General features: G+C 43.2%; 1 protein-coding gene across 7 annotated transcripts; it reads right to left on the reverse strand.

Moving 5' to 3' along the window:
• Nucleotides 1-3,245: 3,245 nt before the first annotated feature.
• On the reverse strand, nucleotides 3,246-21,293 carry LOC115399407 (pleckstrin homology domain-containing family A member 1-like). 7 transcript variants are annotated; one of them, XR_003932643.1, is made up of 15 exons: nucleotides 21,137-21,293; nucleotides 17,012-17,269; nucleotides 16,106-16,162; nucleotides 15,936-15,981; nucleotides 12,090-12,187; nucleotides 11,573-11,704; nucleotides 10,886-11,026; nucleotides 10,517-10,585; nucleotides 9,803-9,867; nucleotides 9,595-9,658; nucleotides 9,405-9,494; nucleotides 7,188-7,261; nucleotides 6,390-6,464; nucleotides 5,236-5,507; nucleotides 4,998-5,138 (listed from the first exon to the last, which is right to left on the reverse strand). XR_003932643.1 is itself a non-coding variant. In XM_030106738.1 (13 exons), the coding sequence occupies exons 2-13, from the start codon at nucleotides 17,150-17,152 to the stop codon at nucleotides 4,907-4,909; spliced, it is 1,209 nt and encodes a 402-aa protein (XP_029962598.1). In that variant the 5' UTR covers nucleotides 17,153-17,269; nucleotides 21,137-21,293; the 3' UTR covers nucleotides 4,758-4,906. The 7 variants fall into 7 exon arrangements, 4 of the variants coding, with proteins under 4 accessions (XP_029962597.1, XP_029962598.1, XP_029962599.1 ...); XR_003932644.1 differs by lacking the exon at nucleotides 6,390-6,464 and having other exon boundaries at nucleotides 21,137-21,292; XM_030106738.1 differs by lacking the exons at nucleotides 5,236-5,507; nucleotides 6,390-6,464 and having other exon boundaries at nucleotides 4,758-5,138.
• Between the last annotated feature and the right edge of the window lie 425 nt (nucleotides 21,294-21,718).

Here is a 21,718-nt window from a genome sequence, read left to right on the forward strand (position 1 = left end):
AGATATTTTAGAAAAGCGCTTCAACAAAAATCCAGAACCTTCAAGTCTTCCTGCTACTGCTTACTGGAGCAATAATGTGAAGAATTTGCTCATATTCTACTGCAGCTATATCATTCACTTCTGTATAAAGTGGCTTTGCATATTCTGTTTCTCCAGAAAATGATAGTTTTTGCGAAAGTGGTGCTGTAATTGTTTCAGTGTGACACAAAACTTTAAATACTTGGATGAAAAATACCCCAAAGTAGTACGTAGGTTCTCCTTCTTGTTGTTGGGGGGGTTGATGTGGTCAAAGTCCCTTTAGAAAGGCAGTGGACCTCAAGGAAGGCACAGTCCTTCCAGTGTTTTCACTTGTATTCATATAAAAGCTGATTTAAATGCTCCCATAGAAATTAAGTGGGGGGAAAAAGTGAAAACAATTAGTGGTACGATGCAGAAGCCATGCAGTCCAGATGTTTTACACACTGCACAGCCCTCCACACACCCTGTGGGCCTACTTCCTTATGGTTTATTTATTTTTTTGTTTTACTACTCCCTTATGGACCTCAACATGGGCCTTATGTCTAATTAGAAAAATCAGCAGAGGGAAGGAAACGGCTGGGTGCATGCTGGGCTTTAAAGAGTTAACAAATCCTCTATAACCAACTTATCTGACTCCTACGAAAACATGAATGTGAAAACTGTTTGTTTCATTATGAGGCATGATTACACACACACACACACACACACACACACACACACAGTCAGCAAGAACACAAACAACGCCCTGATTATCAATAATTACCCATAATCACTGCCTGCTGGGTTTAAGAGCAAATCAATCAAAGAGCACTCAGAATGCCACTCCTCATTGGATTGTCTTTTAAAGAAATGCCACAAAATAATCCCAAATATTGATTTTTCTGTTGAAATGACACACATTTCCACTATCAAAAGAGCGCACTTTGTTGCTGGCCGCAACAACGGACCTCCTGTGTGATTTAGATTTCTGTGGCGAGCAGGAGTCCAATAAACCCTGCGGCCATAAATCAGCTTCGTAAAGCGCCCCAACACAGTGCGATCGGTTGTGGGCTCAGGGTTGTTTTAATGGCTGAAGGTGGATGAACCCTTGAAGTCACGGCGTGTGAATGTAAGGAGAGGTGGCATCCCGTGGAGCGCCGATAAAGCAGCACAGGCGATGGTTCTGGGCCTTGGATGGGATCAGAAAACCAATAACTTTGATTTTTATTAATTAAAAAAAAATGCAATGACTTGACTTGTTAAGAGTTTGTCCTTCAAACTGCTTTACATTGCAGGAGTGTAATCCAGAATTGACTGTAGGTTTATGGTACTGAGTTAAATGAGGGGGTAGGTTTATTTCCGAGGGAGTAAAAACAAAAATACATTGACCGCAATGTGTATTTACAGTGAATTCTAAAAATCTTTAATGGCACACAGTGTCGGTGGACGTAACGCGCAGCGTCGCCGGCCTCGCGATGTGGCAACACGTAGGCGAGAGACCTTGGGAAAGTCTGGAGATAAAAACAACCTCATCCATAAGGAACACCCATTCTCCGGCCCGGGATGGACGCCGCTGAGGTCTGTGAGGCCTCCACGGCGAGCGAAGCTCCTCCAGGACCGCAATTAAGCTGAAGCCACACCAAAGCCTGGCATTGTCCGACAACTAGCCGGAAGTCTTCCATATATAGAGGATCCAGCAGATGTAAACATGTAATCTGCTGCTTCAGGACATAATATATCACGGTTTCCCACTTTACTGAGAAACACTTGACACAAGCCTGATCAGATCTGTAGGGTCTGCAGATGCAGTTACCACCATATAAAGAGCTGGAATATCCTGATGCTCGTTATCTGACTGATTAAGGAGGCTTCAAGTATTCAGATTTTTTTCTTCCAGACCCTCGGTACAACAATCTGCTCAGACTCCCAACTCTCCAAAGGTTGAGTGTGTGAGCAGCACCTCATTAGGAGGTGATGAATGACAGAGTTTATTATCAGTACTGGAGAGGAAATGTGTAAAGCGGTAGACCGCAACGCTGAGTGCCGTTAAAAAAAAAAAAGATAGAGCTACTTTGAGTTTATTTTGGGTTTTTTTTTTTATGGTTTTAGGTTAAAGGCAAGTCACATGGAAGTGTTTTCCTTTTACATCAAAGTTTTAAAAAAATAATTTCTGAGAGCAAAGCAGAGTTCTTCAGACAGACACGGACTCTTTAAAGTAGGGAAACGAGCCAATTTTATTCTTCTGAGGGCTGCAAAAATGTCATCCTCCGAACCGGAGGCTCAAATCGTGATGGAGCCCAGTGATCGTACAGGACTTACGAGAATTCTGGGAGGTGAGTTAATGAAAAGAGCTCATCTTAGGCTTTGTCTGCATTTGACAGCTTGAAATAAACCAGTAATATTTTATCTGTATTCATTTTAATTGATATTAGTTTGAAAGGTGCTCAGAATAAACTCCATTATACTATTATCTGAAAAAAAAAGTAATTCTTATTGACAGGAAATCAGTTCACAGGTCAAAAAATATGGGGCCACCTTTTGGCCATGTCTGCTTTAAACTGCTGAAAACAGAGAAGTTCAAACTGGATGTAAAACTAACAAATACTGGCTCCATTATGTGGATTTTTTTTTAAAGTAGACTTTTTAATTTTAAGATTAAACTGAAATCCATACAGACAGGCCTGGTTGATCTAATAAACATTGAACTTTTTTTTTAACTCTATGAAATATCTGCCCAGGACAGTAAAACAGAAGAGAGTCGAGGCTGTTTTTAACATCAAACCACAACTGGAATTTTAAATCCAGATCAAGATTGTAAATAATGTCGGCTTTTCAAACGACACAGAAAATCTTTAAATAAGAAACGACACTCTGTAAAAGTTTTGGGGAGTTGAACTCCTTAAACGAGTGAATTTCTCTGATAGTTTAGTAAAAACAGCAACAAAAGACTGGAGGCACAGTATGAAGGGTTAAGATTTTACAATAAAAATGAAAAACACCGTTCACTCCGGTTTCCTCCCATTTTCAACACTGAAGAACAGTGATCGGTGTCTTGAAGAACTCAGTGGGTCTTCATGAACGTGAGCTTTTTTCATTTAACCACAAGAGGGCAGAGGAGGCTTTGAGGAATCCCACTAAAAGAAGCAGATCAAGCCTGAAGTGTTGCTGAGCTTCTTTCTTTCTTTCTTTCTCTGCTCTACCACCACACAGCGACCTGAACACCAGCGAGCAGCACGGTGAAACCCGAGCACATTTTCAGTGTTTATTTCTTTCAAGTCATCCACAGAATAAATAGAGACAATTCAAACCAATTACACCAGACTGTAAAGGTGGGATGAAATAGTTTGGCTTTGCTTGGGTTGAAATAAAAGAAAGCAGGCACTTAAAAAAAAAAAGAAGAAGAAAGAAAGAAACGCATAGTGTGGATTTTTTTTTTTTTTTTTGGAGAGAGTTTTTAAAACAACACCATGAGGCAGCGTTCTGCTACTGGTTTGGGAACACAGTTCCAAGAGGACCAGGACACGTCTAAAAGCATATCAAAAATAAATCTGTTTCTAGTCTGCAAACACAACAACAACCAAAGAGAGTAGATAAACAGAGACAAACCGAGAGAACATTGAAAAGGTAGCATGCAACAGAAACGTCGACTGAGGATAAACTACGATCCGGAGAGTTTCCACGACGTGTAGATTTTACCTTTGAACTGTGATCGAGCCACGTCTAACCCTGCTCTGCTGCACTTTTTATTAAATATGAATTACAAAACGCGTACAAACGCAGTCGCTGTATCGTATTTTCCCCACATAGTTCATTAAGTCTAACACACTGAAATGCAGTTGGCAACAAAATCAAAACAAAAAAAAAAAGCTGATTCGGGTTGTGAAATGACACACGTGCTTGTTTTTGTGGACTTCTGCATAGTACTCTCACTTCTGGTGGATAAACTGTACAAATTAGCTTGTGGTCATTAACAGTCGTCTACTCAATCAATTAAAAAAAACAAACAAACCCTAAAATAACTGATGTGAACGCTCCTGTGCATTCCCCCCGCCCCCCCCCCCCCCCCCCCCAAAGATGTTCAAGTCAAGATCTTAGCAAATGGTTAAAAAAAAAAAAAAAAAAAAAATGTGGCTGCAATACATTTGGTCTTGCATAATTATGCACATCAGGACACACAACTAATAAATGTCTGCAAATCTAGTCCTCGTCCATCCATGAATCCCACTTTGAATTTGCATAACCTCAGCACTGGCCAGAAATAGTACACAAATCCAGTGTTCTGTTAATGAGTGTGAGAACGGACCACACACGGTTTAGTGTTAGTACATCTAAAGGGACGCCCGACGTCGTGTCCTCGGTCTGAAGACACGAGGAGCCGGCCTGCGCCCTTGACAAGCTCCCTTATTTTCTTGGCACAAAGTGGTTTACAAAAATCCTCCTGCCATAAATACCGCCGAACGCATTGTGCCTGTACAGCTCGGAATAAAGTTCTATTATTCAATTTTAATCAGCACAAGTAAAATATGGGCTTTTGTTTTGGACTGCGTCTCTGTAAATGACGCCGTTCTAGCTGTGAGAGCGGGCGGGGCTGCGAGGGCGATGGGCTGGGTCGTCTTTGGCACTGGAGTGCAGCTCAGAGTTCACCCGGCGTGTTTCTCTCGCACGCTGAAGGAAAAGCTCCGAGGATGAGTTTTCTGAGGCGGCTTCGGCTCCGGGAACCAAACGCCGCCGTGCTTTAGCGCCAAAGCTCCCACCTTCAGCGTCCGTCAGACCTCGCTCACCGGCAGGTCGGCCTCGTCCAGGTGGAGGAGCGCTTCGGACGCGTGCGGCTCGAAGCTGCTCCGCCGTCGCCACGGTGACTCCTCGGAGTTGGCGGCGGCGGTGGTGGTGGTCACGGGCTGCTCGCAGGTCACTTGGCCAGGCGCGTCTCCTGCAGGGACAGGCGGGCTGGCGTGTGGCTGTGACTGGGGCGCGGCAGCAGGCTCATGAAGTGCTCGCTGTCCCACGCCAGGCTGCGCGCGTGTGGCGCACGTGACGGCGGCCCCCCACTCTGGGTAGCATGGTGGCATGGCAGATATGGGCGAGCGAGGGACGGGGGGACCCGCGGGGCTGCGGTAGAAAGAGGAACGGCTGCCGTGTTCCTGCGGCACAAAACACACACGTCACACAGTTACGCATCTGTGTTTCCTTTAAAGAAGCTAAACTTGAGTAAGCTGCAGCACAAAGTGAGTTACAGACTTGAAGTAGCACCAGCGTGTGGGGCTTTGATGCAGCTTGGAGGTTGTGGGTGCTGAAGAATGTAGCATTGCTAGAAAGTGGAGATGATGGTAGTAGCAGTGGTAGAAGTAGCAGTAGTAGTAGTAGTAGTAGTAGTGGTAGTAGTGGTGGAAGTAGAGGTAGCAGGAAGAGCAGTGTCAGCGGGTTTTAGTTTGGGTAGTCTCAATAGGAGTTCAGAGAGCCGGCTGGTTGGAGCTCATTATTCACAGCTTTTCATTGTCAGATTTCAATCTCTGGAAAAAACAAAACAAAACAGAAGCATAAGCGTAAAGAATAACACACAGCAGGCGTGGTGAAAACAGGACAGGAGGAGTCCGTGAGACGGTGGTGAAAAGTTAGTCAGACAAATAATGAAATCTGGAGACACCGAGACTAACGGAGAAGCATCGGTCATCAATAAAAGGTGCAGTTTGAAAATTTTAACTGTATGGATGTTTAGTTTTTAGTTAGTAATCTCCAAGAACTTGCGAACAACATGCAACACAACAGGACATGAGCTTTTCCTGTGCCTTTAAATATTCTGCAGGTGTGACATGAGTCCATAATTACACTGGTAAAACATCTCACTTAAGATATGAATCTCATTGTGTACACGATGGAAAAATGTAGTCCTGCTCTTCAGCGGAACAAAAACAGAACTTATGTCTTTAAATATGTTTCAGTTGGTTTGTTACTGGGCTAATTTTAGAGGAGAGCATAATCTAAAACAAGTGTTTGAGAGTCATGAAGTCTAGCTGCCATCTATAGTGTTGCATACATTTTTTCCTATCATCGATATCAGGATCGGGTCACGAATTACACACAGTGATAAGATCCAGCTGCACTAGGCAGACACATTTATGTTGAATCCAAAGTCCAAAGTCAAGCTGCTGCAGGATTTTATCAGGAATCCAATCGGATAATCTCCTTTCGATGAGGACACAATGCAGGTACGCCCCCTTAACCCCCCACCACACATTTCCCAAAATACCGAGTGACACAGCAGCTCCGGACGTGTAGATTCAACATATGCGAGTTCCCATAGCAAAGCTGTTAAAACCACACAAACACAAGAAGTGGACACGTAATCACGTTTGCTATCGTCCTGTGTATGAGAAAGAGAGAAAAAGACATACAGGCAGCGAACGGGAGGGAGGAGGAGAGACAAGCAGGATGTCACACATCTAAGACAGGTGCACAGCTGCAGCAGACTGCAGAGATAACAGGGGGGGCACGGAGGAAAGAGAAACACAAGGTGTGAAAGGCACAGTAAGAACCACAACAGACTCAAGCTCATCGCACACTTCATGCAGTCAGTGTATGTTTCTGCGTGGACGGCACGTTTATTTCTGCAAAGTTATGGTGAGCGCATAGGCAAATAAAAAAAGCTGTGGAAGTGAAGTGAAGCCAAACCAGAGACGGGGAGGCAGTGACTGCCAGGGCTTTCAACACGGTCACCTAAAACTGCTGCCAAGTGTCTTTCTCTGACTTTTCCCACATTCGAAAACTTGAGGTGCGCTGCATTTAAAGTGACATGCTGACGGCGGCGGCCGTCACATGCAAGGCAGTTTGGAAAATTCTTCACTATGAGAATGCAAATGGGCCTGAGGAGAATGTTAACGTGGAGGAGAATGGGAGCAGGAGGAGGAGAGGAGACGTGAATGAGAGAAGCTGGAGGAGGAGGGCATGGAGGGAGGAGCGCTTGTTGGGTTATCGCAGCCATATTTAGGGTGTGGTTGGTTCTCAGCAATAATAAAAAAAAAAATAATAAAAAGGAGAGTATCAGATGTGTGGTCAGATCTGATCTGCTCTCATGTCTGCAACCAAAAAAGGCCAGCCAGTGAGTGGGGGAAAATTAAAAAAAAAAAAAAAAAAAAAAGTATTGCAAAGATGAACTTATAGCTTAAAGGGGGGATTTAGACGAGCTGACATACGTGCTGCTGCACTCCCCGATTCGGGATGTATACCTCTGTATACAGGGGTTCGACAGCCGTCTGGCCTGCCGCATCTGCAACAACACAGTGCAAAGCAGGATTAGAGCAGATGGGCAGTCTGTCCACTGGGAGGAGAGGAGGAGGAGGAGGAGGAGGAGGAGGAGGAGGAGGAGGAGTGACAGAGAGAGAAAGGAGAAAGACAACAGAGAGAGGAGCCGAGAACAAACAAGCCAGAGAGAAAGACTGAAAGAAAGAACGACATGAGGCAAGAGAGGAAACTGTAGAGAATTGGAAGTGACGGAGAGAGCCCATTTCATCCAGATGGGACAGATTCCTCTGCAGCCTCAACTTCTAGGGATGTTTTTACATTGATGACTAAACCGATGAGGTTACTGATTACCTGCCGTAGTTAAAGTTTGGACTGGTAAAGTCTGAATCCAGCCAGGAGGTTCAGCTGCACTTTATTCTATTTTCAGTCCTCAGGGTTTTACACTGTTGAATATCTAACTGAGACTTACCAATTCTACAGAAGAAAAAAAAAAGAAAAAAGAAAAAAAAAAAACATCTCCCAAGCAGGTGGTAATGAGGAAAATGAAAAGGTGGAAATGAAGAGAGAAGCTGCCCATCAAACTGCATGACAATGAGGTGTAAAACGTATCTGTTCACCGTTCACGTCGGGCTGATGGAACATGTCTCAAGGAGCATCGCAGGTCCACATTAACAAAAGAGGAAAGTGCTGGACTAATGAAGACCGAGAAACCTGAACTCACTGGGGAACTGTGAACTGGTGTGAGAAAAACGCCATCCGTTTGTGGCTGTGGCCTCAGGGGATTTCAAATCAGAGGTGTAGCAGCATTTAGGCTTCCTGGGGTCGGACTATCACAATAATCTGCAATCTGCAAATACTGCCTGTGGAGTACCAAGAGGCTTTTTCACAGTTTATTTCATGTGAGATTTGTTTGAAAATTCAGTAAATTTATTTAATCCTCATTAAGACAAAAGGTATTTGTCGTACTTCAAACCATCAACTTTTTTATCAAATTTCATGGTCCCAAGTATGAATTGATTAATACGCTTTTCTCTTTAAAGATAAATTACTTTCAGCTGATACTGTTTATTGTGGGGTTTCACGTGACTTTTTATTCACTCCTTTGTTAGTTTTCTTTGCTCATCACTTCTTTGTTTCCATTACAATAATGTTTATTGATGGAGAGGATTTATTAAAAGTCCTTCTTTCCTCTCATGTAGTTTGATTTCATTTCTTGTAATTTTGTATTATATTCATATTTGTGAATAAAGTGGTGAACCAAGCTTGAGCCACCTTCCTTGTAACATGCAAAGAAATCTCCTCCTGCCCCCAAAGATCAGCACAAACTCATCTCTGCATTAAAATCTACTCATTCCTCGGTAACAGCCAGGTTTTTATTAGGCTGACTTTTCCAAGACAGGCACCGATCGGGGTGCGCACAAAGGTCGGCTTCTCTTCAAACATGGGAGACTAAAAAGTCAGAACACCAAAACCCTGGATGAAGGGGTTGTCTCTTAGGTGGACTCGAGCCGTGATTGAGGGATCGCAAACAGATCAACCGTGGCTGATCCATTGATCTAATGAGACAACCTGGAGTAAACGGGTGCCATCAGTTTCTAACTGGGCATCAATCAAAACAGCTGATCCATTGATTGACTGAGGTAACCCGGACCCAGTGGGTGCAAGCGGTTTACTCAACCCCGGGCTCCTCCCATGTGGAACCGGCTCCCAGTTCTCCTTCACTTCTCTCCTTTCTTTCATGTAATATTTCATAACTACGTCACTGACCATTGTTTCTCTTGTAGTCTATGTACTCTCTGTTTATATATGAAATATATGTCGATACAAGATATAAAGATTGTACCTGTCTGTCCTATCTCCTTCTCTTTCTGTCCCCTCACCCCAACCAGAATAGCAGAAAGCCGCCACCTCTGAGCCTGCTTCTGCAAAGGTTTCTTCCTGTTAAAAGGGAGTTTTTCCTTTCCACAGTCGCTTATGGTTGCTCATGTGGATCTGTTGAGCTTACTCTGTAAAAGTGTCTAGAAATGACCACGTTGTAATTGGCACTTAATAAATAAAGGTGAATTGAACTGGGAAAAAAAAAAAAAAAAAAAGTCAAGTCTGAAGTTGTTTGTCTGCTAAAGTCTCACCACAGGAGCTTTACTTATACTGTAGTTCAATTTACATACTGTGGCAGCAGACCTCCCCGGACCCCGCTGGGCGACAATGGCCCCTGAAATAGCCTTGATCCAGCTGTGCATCTCCTCTGGACTGTCGGCCTAGTGAAGAAGAAAAGAAAAAAAAAAAAAAAAAATTTCTGAAAGCTGTAAGTATGTGTAAGTGCCAGCCACCTTCCTGCTATCACAGAAAACATCTTACCTGGATGTAAAATGTCCTGGATGTTGTGACGACTTCGAATAGATTATCTCTCATCATGATGTCACTGCAAGGAGGTGGGAAAACAAGTCGGGTCAAACTCATCTCATCTACATCTTCATCTTCATCTGGATCAGAAACGGTAAACACGAATCCTCCTGGACAAAGACGTTCTTGTATAACGGAGAGAATGTCGGAACATGTTAAATACCTCTGCTTGCACTCCTGGACTTTGTGGACTTCTTTTAGCGGGATCATTCTTAAAGGTTCTTTCTCCTGGAGGTAAACACAAACAACAGTTGGTGCCACAGAACAAACACTACTTGCACTGGTATTGCAGATTCTTTTCCCCCCTGAGAGCGCTGCTTTAATCTGAGGCTGACATCCTGAGTTTGTTCTCTGCTTTACAGGAAGAGGAGAAAGTTTAATTTCCTAGAAGCAAAAAGCAAACAAAAAAAACAAAAAAAAAAAAAGCCCTGATGGTTGTAACTTTCTTGACCGCTCCATTTGATACAGTAGACAGTGAGTCTGTGCCCTTGGGCCCTGTTGATCGCCAAATACACAGACAGAGTTGTCAAATAAGGGCGAACCCTGACAAGGACGGGCTATGGGACATGCAGTGGAAGGACAGCCTGTGTCTGTGTGTGTGTGTGTGTGTGTGTGTGTGTGTGTGTGTGTGTGTGTGTGTGTGTGTGTGTGTGTGTGTGTGTGTGTGTGTGTGTGCGCGCGCGCGAAAGCCGGGGGGAACGGCGACGTGACGGGACATGTGAAGTGAGCGCACTGAATTCCACAGAAAACATGTTGAGACCCGCGACCATATGTTTTCTCTCACTCCACCTCAGACCGACGGCGGCGAATCAAATCCCAGCCTGAAGGAAATAAATGCATTCACTCTAGGATTTACGTAACTGCATCACTTAATTACCAAATCTGATTTGAAGTAACTCATTGAGTTTTCTTCCAGGAGGAAGTATCGTCGTTTCCAGTTCCTCATCTGGAAAGGGAAAGGAGAGAAAAGACTTTGCGTTAGTTTCAGTTAACATTTACCTATCTAGCAGTAAAAACCTCTTTTCCATAAATCTCAAAGACTGCATACTTATGAATAACTTGTATTTCCAGATGAAAAAGTCATACATTTTGTTGATTGTGACCGTTTTCATGATGACAACAGTTCTGCAGATTCATTTGACCATTTTCCAGGGAGAATTGAATTACAGGACTTCTCAGTCAGTCAGCAGAAGGCCAAATGGAATTCAATCAACCAAGCAAACTAGTCACAATGGCCGCCACTCACCACGGCTCCCTGCTTGACGCAGTATCCCGACTTGATGACGGTGTGCTCCTGAGCCGGTCGACCCAGGAAGTACGGCAGCTGGCTGTGAGAGCGATGCAAGGCTTCACGCTCCGCGCGGTCGGCACCATCACCACCTTCATGCTGGAGTGGAACAGAACAATAAATATTCATCCACTGCTGAAGCTGAGCCTAACTGTACATGTACATTCAGTTACACACACACAACACATCCTCACGTGTGCACCTGAAAGCAATTTAGAGTAACTATCAAAATCACACAGGAAGTACATATCAAACTACCTCAAGGTTTAAAAACCTAAACAAAACTGCAGATGTTAAACTGCATATTTGTATCTATACTGTAGCATTTTAAAGCTGGATCCAACAATAATGCAAAACAGATTTCAGTGCACATATACTGTCTTGGAATATGTAACTGCAATAAACTACAGAGTATGTACTACTCTACATTGGCTCTAAAGGTTTAAAATAAAGTGCCATGACAGCTGCTTTTACAAGGAGCTGCACTCTCTTGTTTCATGAATGACTGGCAAAAGGAGAAACATTTAACTTTGGTGGGCACATCAATGTATCACAGGAATGTGAAACAGTCATTTTCAACAGACTGTGTTCTCATGTACACATCGAAAAACAGTGTGCGGCAAAGCACTGGTAAACAACGTCAACCTGTGTTTGGGTAACGATGGGAACTCCTCCAATGATCTCGGTCTTATAGGAGACTTGCTTCTTGGGTCCGACGACATCTGGCAAGGACTTCTGGTTCTCAGAGTTCTGCTGGCCATCGGACAACTTTGGCACCTTCAGAAAGAAAAAGACAAAATAAATCAACCGCACAAAGTTGACAGAGTCCTTTGAGCAATTCATAGTTTGGAGAGGAAGATCAATCCTTTCTCCACAGTCAGTATGTGTAGCTTTCTATATATTCCTTTGACAAGTCTAACATGTTTAACCCATTTCCTTTCTGCATGTTTAAAACTTCATGGAGAACAATGGGAAAGGCCCTTTATCCCAGAAATCAGTCCAAGAATACAGCATCCTGTTAGTCACACTCTGACTCACCCTGCAGCTCGTGTCTTGACAGTCCTTTCATTGATTTTAATAGAGCAGGAAGAAATAAGTTTTCCTAAGTTATGAAGCACACTTCAAAGAGAGCAGGTAGGGGCATGGTGTGTGTTTCCCTTACTGTTATTTTGGTGGCTTTATTGAGAGCGCTGACCCAGTCTACAAGGTCCTGCTGATCATTGGCCTGCAGGAAGAACTTCCTCATCCCGGCATTGATGACTAAGAGATCATAAAAAAAAAAAAAAAAAAAACAGCAGTGGGAACAATGGGAAAAGTGAAAGTATGTTCGGGCTTCTTCCGTCACGGTCACGCTAAGCCATCGGATTAATTCTGTGGATAATTTTGAATCCCACAAAAACACGGAGTTGAAGTGCAAATATGAACCATCAAGATTGCTTTTTGTCTTCTTCGACAGAAAAGGTGGCGAATTTCAGAATACATGCTTCGCCATGAATTTCTCTGGAAGAGCAAAACAACTGAGCCAAGAGGCTCTACCACACACACACAGACACACACACAGACACACACACAGACAGCTAGAATCAGCTGCTTCAGTCTGCCACCACCTACCCACTGGAGGGGGGGGCACAGCTACCACTCACCAAACATTCTCACACATTTCCGCACTCATGATAATGAGCGAAAGCCTTTCTTAATCACAAAGAAATTTTTGGGTCAAATGCTGATTAGCCATGGATCAGGATTTGGGAGCTGAAAGAACTCGAGTCTCTCGTTGCCTCTCTCGGGCAGAAATCCTTCAGTTCTGCAGCTCAAACCATCCTTATTTCTCCATCTCCTTTCAGCACCACAGCGATGAATTACATTAAAGCTGAAATGGTCAACGTGATGGTTCTGGGCTGTAAAAGTCACAGGCAAACTCGTGGCACAATCGAAAATCGTCCTTTCTAGTGGTGTGTTTGGCGCAGGCCTGGGAGTCAAGCAAGTCTGCACTCTGGAGTGCTGGGATGACCAATCTGGGAAAGAGGGCATCTGACTCATAGTTAACACACTATAAAACAATCCATGCTGCTGGGAAATGCAGCCCAGCGCCCAAAGTTCACACAAATGCTGCAGATCTCTCTCAGCTTCGCACATCCATCTCAGACCGTCATCAATCACAGAAAGCAATCAAGTCTCCTTTTTTTCCCCCTCACAATAAATGTAACATTTCTTTTTTATCCTCATCAACTCGCACCTCTTCTTTGAACTGTATGAGCCAGAGCAGCGATATTCAGATATCAGAGCAACATGTGGCCGACAGAAGACAGCTTAAAAATAACTTCATACATCTCCGAATCAGGTTCCAATTAGGATGTCAACATCCTGTCGAGAGCACGACGAGGCAAATGGTGCGCACACGGCCAGACACGCAAACGCACACGCTCACACATCCACTGTGGTTCACGCCAGTATTTCCTGCCATTGAATAGGACGTAAGAAAAAGCGTGGAGATAATGAACAAAGATCTGATGAAATGTCATTTCCATCCGGGCCTAATCTCCTACAGTCGTTTCTTTCGAAAAGTAACTTTTAGGAGAGAGACTAACAAGCGGGGTTTCGGTTGAACGCGCTCACTTCAGGGCTAACTCGAGCTTTTAAGTTTAACAGAGACATTGACAAAGCTTATACTACATGTCTCATTTGCCGGGCTTCATTAAGGATCATAGCACAGCAGGCAGAATAATGACCGACAGACTGATTAAGAAAAGGGCCATTTGTTTTTTTTTTCTCGATGGTATAAAGCTACTGATAACATAGAAATGATGACAGACTGTAACCCGGCCTGAAGCTACGATTGAACGAGTCTTTAAAGTCCCAAGGAGGTGATTTATTAGGATCACTAAAATTATTTGAAATATCACTGAATTAAAATGTCATTATCTTGAAATGGATTAATTATAACTACTGATTCAAATTTTAAGCATTGGTCAGCTAACCATGGAGTTCCACACGGTTCTATGTCAGGAATTATACTTTTTACATTATACATGTCTGTTCTGAAGAATATTATTAGGAAACACTACATTAACTGCTATTGTAATGCAGATGACAGTCAAATCCACTCATCTGTTAAACCAGATGATTCTGATCAACTTGTCAAATAAGAAACTTGACTTAAAGATGAAAAGGCCTGGATGAGCTGCATTATTATATTTGGCTCGAAACATGTGCCAGCCAAATGATCTCAACATATGGATGGAATCACTTGTGCCTCCAGTACCACTGTGAGAAACCTGGGAGTTATTTTAGACTCATTGTTCAGCTTGGTAGGAATGCTGTCTTTCACCAGCATCACCTAATGTATTTAAAATCAGCAAGATGTTGAGTCAGAGTGACACAGAGAAATTAATCTGTGCATTTGCATCTTGGAGAGTGGACTATTGTAATTCCCTGTTGTCTTGACAACCAGGCCCCACCATATCTTAAAGAGGTGTTAGTCCCACATTACCCCAGGGGAACACTTGGTTCTCGGAGTTACTGGCGGTTTCTCGGTTTTCTAAAAGTAGAAAGGGAGGCAGAGCTTTCAGCTATCAGGCTTCTCTTCCATGAAACCAGCTCCCAGTTTCAGTTAGGGGGGCCGAAACAGTCTAGTTAGGGTTCAGACTTTTCTATTTAATAAACCTTACAGTTAGAGCTGGTTGAGGTCATCCCGGGACATTTCGTAATTGAGTTGATTTAGGTTTAGACTGCTGCACTGAGCTTCTTTCCTTTCTCACTCACCACGTTTCACTACTAAACATCACTAACTTTATCTCTCTCTCTCTGTCTCTCCGTCTATCCCCACACTCCAAACAGAATGGCAGAATGTTTTCACCTGGCTCTTTTCAGGTTTCTTGAAACGTAGTTCCTTTCCACCATCGTCTGTTTGTTCATGTGTTATAGTTGGGTTTCACTCTGCTGAAGTGCCCTGACATAACTATGTTGTGTGCTTATTTGACACTATATCAATACAACGTCAGCAAATCCTCCTTTTGCCTCAGTATAGCGAATACAGCAAGAACATCTAAGTATTTTAGTAAGCTGTTGGGCTTATTAAGTTGTTACAGTGAGATCTACTTGTACAGCCACGGTGGGAAATGATTATGGCAACCATCATTGCATTAACAGAGTCTGCTACTTTTTAACAGCATTGTCTCTTTTGGCAGCTGCAGCAGTGTTCTTGCTTTTTGCCTGGATGACATTCTCGTCGGCCTCAAAAGTTGTTAATATAGTCATCCTTTCCTTCCATAGTGATGCATGTAGCAGATATAAGCGCCCTTATGCAACAAACACCACTTTTATGTGAGCACGCAGAAGTAAGATGTGAAAACTCTGGGTTGAGTTGCCAAATTAATGACAAGCTTAGTTCCATATGTCCTTTTACGATGTCAAATCTCAGAAAGGCCGATGGAGTGTCAAACTAAATTGAAATGAAATTAAAGCTACACCCGTGTTTATCCAATTTAAAACCACCAGTTAAGGCTGCGATTTATAGTGGCTCACACATTTATACACAACCTTAAATGCACAAGCGGCTCTAAAGTGGTGGAACCTGCTAGCATTAACTCAGATCATTACCTGCTGCAGCCGCCTGCATCTTTATGTGTTGACTAAACAGTGTTAAACTGCTGCCTGGTCAGCAGTGTGGAGAACAGGAGGAGAGCGGTGTTTGACTGAGGTTAAGTGGCAAACGAGGACAAGGCACATTTCTCCTTCAGGACAAACCATAGACTGCACTAGACTTCCACCACAATGCAGATATTTGCTCTGCATTCCTTTTACGAGAAACACCTGAGATCTCTGTCCATGCCAATCATACAGCCTACTGACACGTTGCCCGTGTGGGGAAAAAAATATCAAAAGATAAAAAATTTCTACAGAAAAATAAACCCCTTTTGGTTTTTTGCCTTAAGAACATACAGCTCGAGCAAACTATCACTAAGAAATTACAAACACACAGCAAAAACGTGATGCTCAGTTGTCTTACCAAAACAGAATTCTGCTTTAGGCCTCAGCTTGGTGGCATCGCTGACCTACAGAAGGACAAAGCCCATGATTATGACCTTCCATGTTCAACCAAATAGTGCAAAAATGTTGTATTTATCCATAATCTCATCACACGAATGTTGGAGAAGATTCACGGTGCAGTGGCCTTACCTTAGAGATGTAGGTGAGTTTAAGTGAACCAACACAGTCTGCACCAATCGGCAGGTTCTGTGGAAAAATGTGACAGAACAACAAATAAATAATAAGACAAGAGCTCTCCGTCTCATGCTTATTCAAAACAAGTCAGAATCATAAAGCAAAGCACATTATACATTGACTTTACTTCCCGACAGCTAATTTCAGCGCTCTGCTGTATGTCTGAAACTGGGAGATCCAGATTTAACGTCATTAAAATTTAACAATTTCTCAATCTATAAAAAGAAAGGGACTCCCTGAATTATTTAAAATTTTCTCCTGAGCTACATCATTTATGAATACTTAATGTAACAGTGCACTAACAAATGTGGCGTCTCCAAAAGCAGCGTGATGCACAAACTTGAGGCCAAGACTGTGGAAAATGTTACAGTGACGAGTCAGAGGGCAGACAATGACCAGCACTGTGATCGATGCAAATACCTGCTGCGGAATTCACCGTCTTAACCTGACAGCTCTGCTGTTTGAAAAGCTACTTCCATGTTTAGGGTTGAAACACACGTTCACTCTCTCCTCGTTTTAAATGATTTACAGCCATAGTAGACACTCCTGCATCTGTAATACGTGCTCATCCATTCTGTCGACTACAATTACATAAGAACAAGTCCTCCCATCCTTGCACCGACGTCTGGCAATGAAAACACTGAGAGTGAACTTAATTTTGTGGCTCTAATGAATGTAGAGAGCTTCACTATAAGTGAACTGAGGTCAGCACACAGCTGCAGGAAATAATCTCAATTCAGAGCAACCTACTTGTTAGCAAGTATCTGTTTTCAATTGATTTCCATCAACAAATTAAACAATTTAATTTTAATGAGTGCAGAGATGACTGAAGGCTACAAGCTAAGCTAACGGTGTCATTACCTGCGGGTTGTCCATAAACCACACCAAGCTTCCCTGCTGTGTGTCCAGGATGAAGTAACGGCGCAGGAACTTGCCACTGCTCTCATTCTCCTCGATGTCCAGAAAGCCACAGATGCGGTTCTGTCGGTCCACGTAAGGCATGTTGCCGCCGGGACATTCCCCGGCCTGCTCGGTCCGGGAGCGCAGAACGAGGAGCGAGGGAAGAGCGGAGGGAAGTGGGGGGGGGGAGCAGAGGCAAAGCTGGACCTGCGAGAAATCCTTCAGGGCACAGAGAAAAGGAGAGGTGTGAGGGGGAATTTCAGTTGTGTTAATGATGAGCCTTGCTCCACTCTCCTCTGTTTCTGTACTGTATCTGTGTTTGTCTGCCACCTGGAGCTCACCAGGCTACGGCCACGGAGAGGGGATCATGTGACAAGCCACAACCCCGCCTTCATCCTTTCATATCAGCCTCACCCACAGGCTCTCCCCTCTCTTTCTCTCTCTCGGGCTCCGTTTTTCCCCTCCGTAACACATACTCCACACTGTCACTTTCTCTTCGACCTCCTCCACTCATCCTGGCTCGCTCCCTTTCTTCCCTGATCCCTCGTCCCTCGCAGTCCTCTCCTCACTATCTCCTCCCCAACTGCTCTCTCATCCGATTTGGCAAGCCTCTGGCCGGCCCCTTCTGTCCCCTCCCTCCCTCACTCTCTGTCTCTTCACAGCTGAGCACCCACTTGAGCATTGTCAGCAAAGTAATAATAATATTAATAAGGGTAAAAGGAAAAAAATAAACACAAACACACACACCACTGAGCTCAGGCTTGTTCGGCACAAAGAGAAAACACAAACACCCCGAGGAGCTGTTCCAAGGAGGTTTGCAATATTTAACCTGCAGAAACCTACAGCGCTTCATTAATCAACAGAAGAGTAAATGATTACAGTCCATCTGTTCAGTCCTCCTACGTGCTTAAGTGCACCCGTCTCAATGTCGAAGTCTGTGTGGGTGGGCGCACTGTGTCACTGTGGGCATATTGTTCCGTTAGCCCGTTCAAACCGCCGTCTTTTTGGACCGAGCCGAAAATATGTGAGCGAGATGAGTCTGTGGAAGGCCAGAGATAAAGACGCTCTTTCTCCGGGACATTATGAGCACTGTGTGGGTGGAAGAGGGGCCAACGAGGGACAAAAGCGCCGGTTGTTGTGCATGGACTCTGGGCTGAGGAGCATCTCAGTTAGCCGCTGCATCTAACCGAGTCATCCCAATTGACACACAGGCGTAAGAAAGGAGCAATACTGTGCTGCGATCATCGTCTCTGACAATACTGAGAGTCATGTGAGAGACATCTCTGTAGAGCCCAGTGATCCTGGGAATAAAATACTGTGCAGCAATTCAGCTGCAAACATGCTCGTAATGTAGAAAAACAAACAGGAGAGCCAAACACACCTTACTTTACTCTTCTGAATGACTGTTGAAGGTTCCAGTGATCAAAAACTGATATGACTATATGCTAAAGCAACCAAGGAAAAGTCCAGAAACATAACAGTAAATGCATGGTGTTCATATCCTAGACATCGTCCCCACATGGGACAAATGAGATCTGATTAAAGGCGTTGATGTAAATGAGAGCGATCCATGATAGTAACACCAGCCATGCGTCAAACAAACGACGCACTGAAGAAAACAGTCTCTGTAGAGCAGTTGCACACTGGAACAGCTGACCACCACAAATAGCTCGAGAAAGCAGCTCTCAAAAGAAAACTGAAGACAGCAGTGCTGAATAAGGAAATTATGTTGCATCAATTTTGATTTTGTTCAAAGCTACAAGTTTTTGTTTGTTTGTTTTTTTAATTGCTGTTTTTTTAATGGAACCTTAAACCCGGGAAGAATAGGTGTCACTACTGTTCACACCAACGAGAAGAATCCTGGCACAGTGAACAAAATGGAAAATCCGAACATTGATTTTAATGCTTTTCTTCCAGACACTATGCAGTTAAAGTCTCCTTCTTGTAATAGTCAAATAATGTCCTCTATAGATCATAACAGGCTGGACATTATGAAACCAATTGTGTTTTATTTGCTTCTATAGCTGCAATAAACAATCCACCTGATGCTAAAATGTACACAAAAACAGTAGTTGAAGGTACTGTTTTATCAATAGAATTACATTTTAAAACTGAAGTGACAAACATTTTGTAGGAGAAACATTTACACCGATGGTACAGAGCGATCAGAAACCAAAAGTTTAAATGACCCGTTTCTATGTGAATATATGAGGAACCACATCTCACCTTGCTGTGTAGCTCATGTAACGAAAGAGAAAATAACCAGGTCATACAAACTGAAAAAAAAAACAGAACACAAGTCGGGATAAAGGTCAGACTGTGACAATCAGATTGCCAGATAACAGCTGACTTCCTCCTAAGACAAACACTCCCAGGTAAACGCTCTCTTTCTGCTTGCTGTGAAGGCTTTCCCCCGCCGTCATATGGCGACCAACTGGTCACACAGCACGAGCCGTAAGTCAACAGTGAAGGAGTCCAGGTTTCAGTCTTCTCCTTTCATCGATCTCAGACCACAGCTGGACCATCAAAACAAAGACAACAGCTGGAAAAAACAACTGGAGAGCTGAAAGCTCGTGTTTTCCAATGTAACGAGAGGAGAAAATACACGGTTACTGTTCTTAGCTTCCGTTTCAAAATCCCCAACATAAACAGTGCGGACTTTTGATGATTCAGTTTCAATAGAATGCATCAAGGAAACAATACGAACTACAGAAAGATTTGACAATGGAGGGAATCTGTCAATTAGATGGAAGTGATTCAATAAAATAAAGTCTCAAATCACGACTTTTTCCTGCAACAACTTAGCTTCTAACAACTTGGCTACATGTGTTATCTGAATGTAGTTTCAAAATAGTCCATCCCTAGACTGTTTTAATGTAAGAAAAATAATCCACTGATTTATCTCTTATAATGCTTTAGGGTGGGACAATGTGGAACAATTAAACATCTGTAATGACTTCATTTACTTTTAAACCAGGAGTGAAAATAATACCTTGTATACTAAAATAACTATGAATAAGTGATACTTGTATTCAGAAGGTACCATTAGAATTGGCATTGTTTTGAGATTGTAGTCATTTTTGGTCGTAAATGTTTGGTTTTGTGAAAACAGACATTTTCACTAAGTGTACTCTGCGCCACAACAAAGAAAGTTTAAATTTAAAGATTATGATGGTACTATTTTACCAGTCACTAGACACTCATTAATATTCATTTTTTTATCTGCATTTTTAAATTGTGCTGTTTTCCCAAACAGTTTATAGTTGTAACAGAAACTGTTTAAGCATGTATTTTCAATTGGATGCCTACTATTGACAGTTCAAATGATTGTGGTTTATCTGTAACGGAGTACAATCCAAAGAATAAAACATAAGTTGCCAGTACTCTTTCGACTTTGGCGTTTGCCTTCCGAAGGAAAAGATATTTAGAGGTTTAGATGTTGAATGGCTTTCCATATATAGAAGATTTTACTGCATCACCAGTCCCAACGTGCTTTCCACTCTCAGCCACACGCAGAAATAATCACAGCAGTAATTATCCATTCGATTTGAAGATGTGGAGAAATGAAGTAGACTGAGGTGCACATGCAGGTGAGAGAGGGCTGGGATGGGCGCTCAGGTCAGGACAGGTCAGCTGGGAGATGTCAGCAGGTTTGACAGGGTCCCGATCACCACAGTAATACGATCCAGAAACTGCTTAATTAATAAAACATCGACCTAGTTAGCGAGGCGCCATGGTGGATGAAGAAATGAAGCACACAACATGAGTGTTAGCAGCATCAGCAGCTGTCTGGCCTCAACTTCACTGCCTCACGTTAGCTCATTATTAGCACGCAGCGAACTTGTGAAGCGATCAACAAAACGCAAAGACACGTCAATAATTTGCTATTTAAAACAGACGGCTAAGCAGCGGGACTCGTTAGAGAGCAGCTAGCTAACATGGTGAAGAAGTTTAAGGCTCACGCGTTACAGAACCGAACCCAGCTAACTCCTGTTAGCAGCCCCGTCAATTATTAACTTTCACTGGAAGGAACGGCGGGCTTCACCTGAGTCAAAGAGAGGGGGTGTTACTTCAAGGAAAGCTCACCTGAGTCGGTCCTCCTGTACGTGTGCTTGAGGCGCAGTGGCCGTCGGTGTCGGTGCTGTCGGGTCTGTCCCGTCTGCCTCAGCCCATCTCCCCCTTTCTGATCCCGGACTACAGCGCTCCAGCACGGCCGCTGCCACAGCGCACAGATCGTCTGAAAGCGAGAGCTTCACTCCAAGCAACAAACACAGGCCGAGTATGGGGCTAGATCGATAGATAGAAGGGACAAAGGGGAACATGAAGAGAAAATTAAGAAATTAAGGGAAAAGAAAGGAAAAGGGAAAAGTAAAACCGAAAAATAAAAAGAAATCATGGAAAAATAAACGAAAAATTGAGAAAATAAAATAATAAAAAAAGGAAAAGGTGGTAGGTGCAAAACATCTGATGAATTAATTTATTATAAAGCACAATCTCTTGAGAAGGGCAGTACACATGTGAATAAATATCTACATGAATATAAAATTTTCATGACTGGGGCCTGAGTCACATTACTTAAAAAAAGAAAGAGGGAGAGAAAAACCACAAGCCGAAAAAAAACAGGAAAACATGTCTACATGTTTGTTTTGAAAAAAGCTTCAAGCAAAC

Source organism: Salarias fasciatus, chromosome 13 (genome assembly GCF_902148845.1).
Source record: "Salarias fasciatus chromosome 13, fSalaFa1.1, whole genome shotgun sequence".
Classification (NCBI taxonomy): domain Eukaryota; kingdom Metazoa; phylum Chordata; class Actinopteri; order Blenniiformes; family Blenniidae; genus Salarias; species Salarias fasciatus.

What these genes read in the sequence shown, in the direction of transcription:
- LOC115399407 (XM_030106736.1), bottom strand. Translation starts at nt 17,152, where the DNA reads ATGCCTTACGTGGACCGACAGAACCGCATCTGTGGCTTTCTGGACATC. An exon ending in ATAAAGCCACCAAAATAACA is followed by an intron (nt 11,705 to 12,089) that starts GTAAGGGAAACA and finishes TTCTTTCTGAAG; the next exon opens with GTGCCAAAGTTGTCCGATGG. An exon ending in GTTACTTCAAATCAGATTTG is followed by an intron (nt 9,868 to 10,516) that starts GTAATTAAGTGA and finishes GTTTACCTCCAG; the next exon opens with GAGAAAGAACCTTTAAGAAT.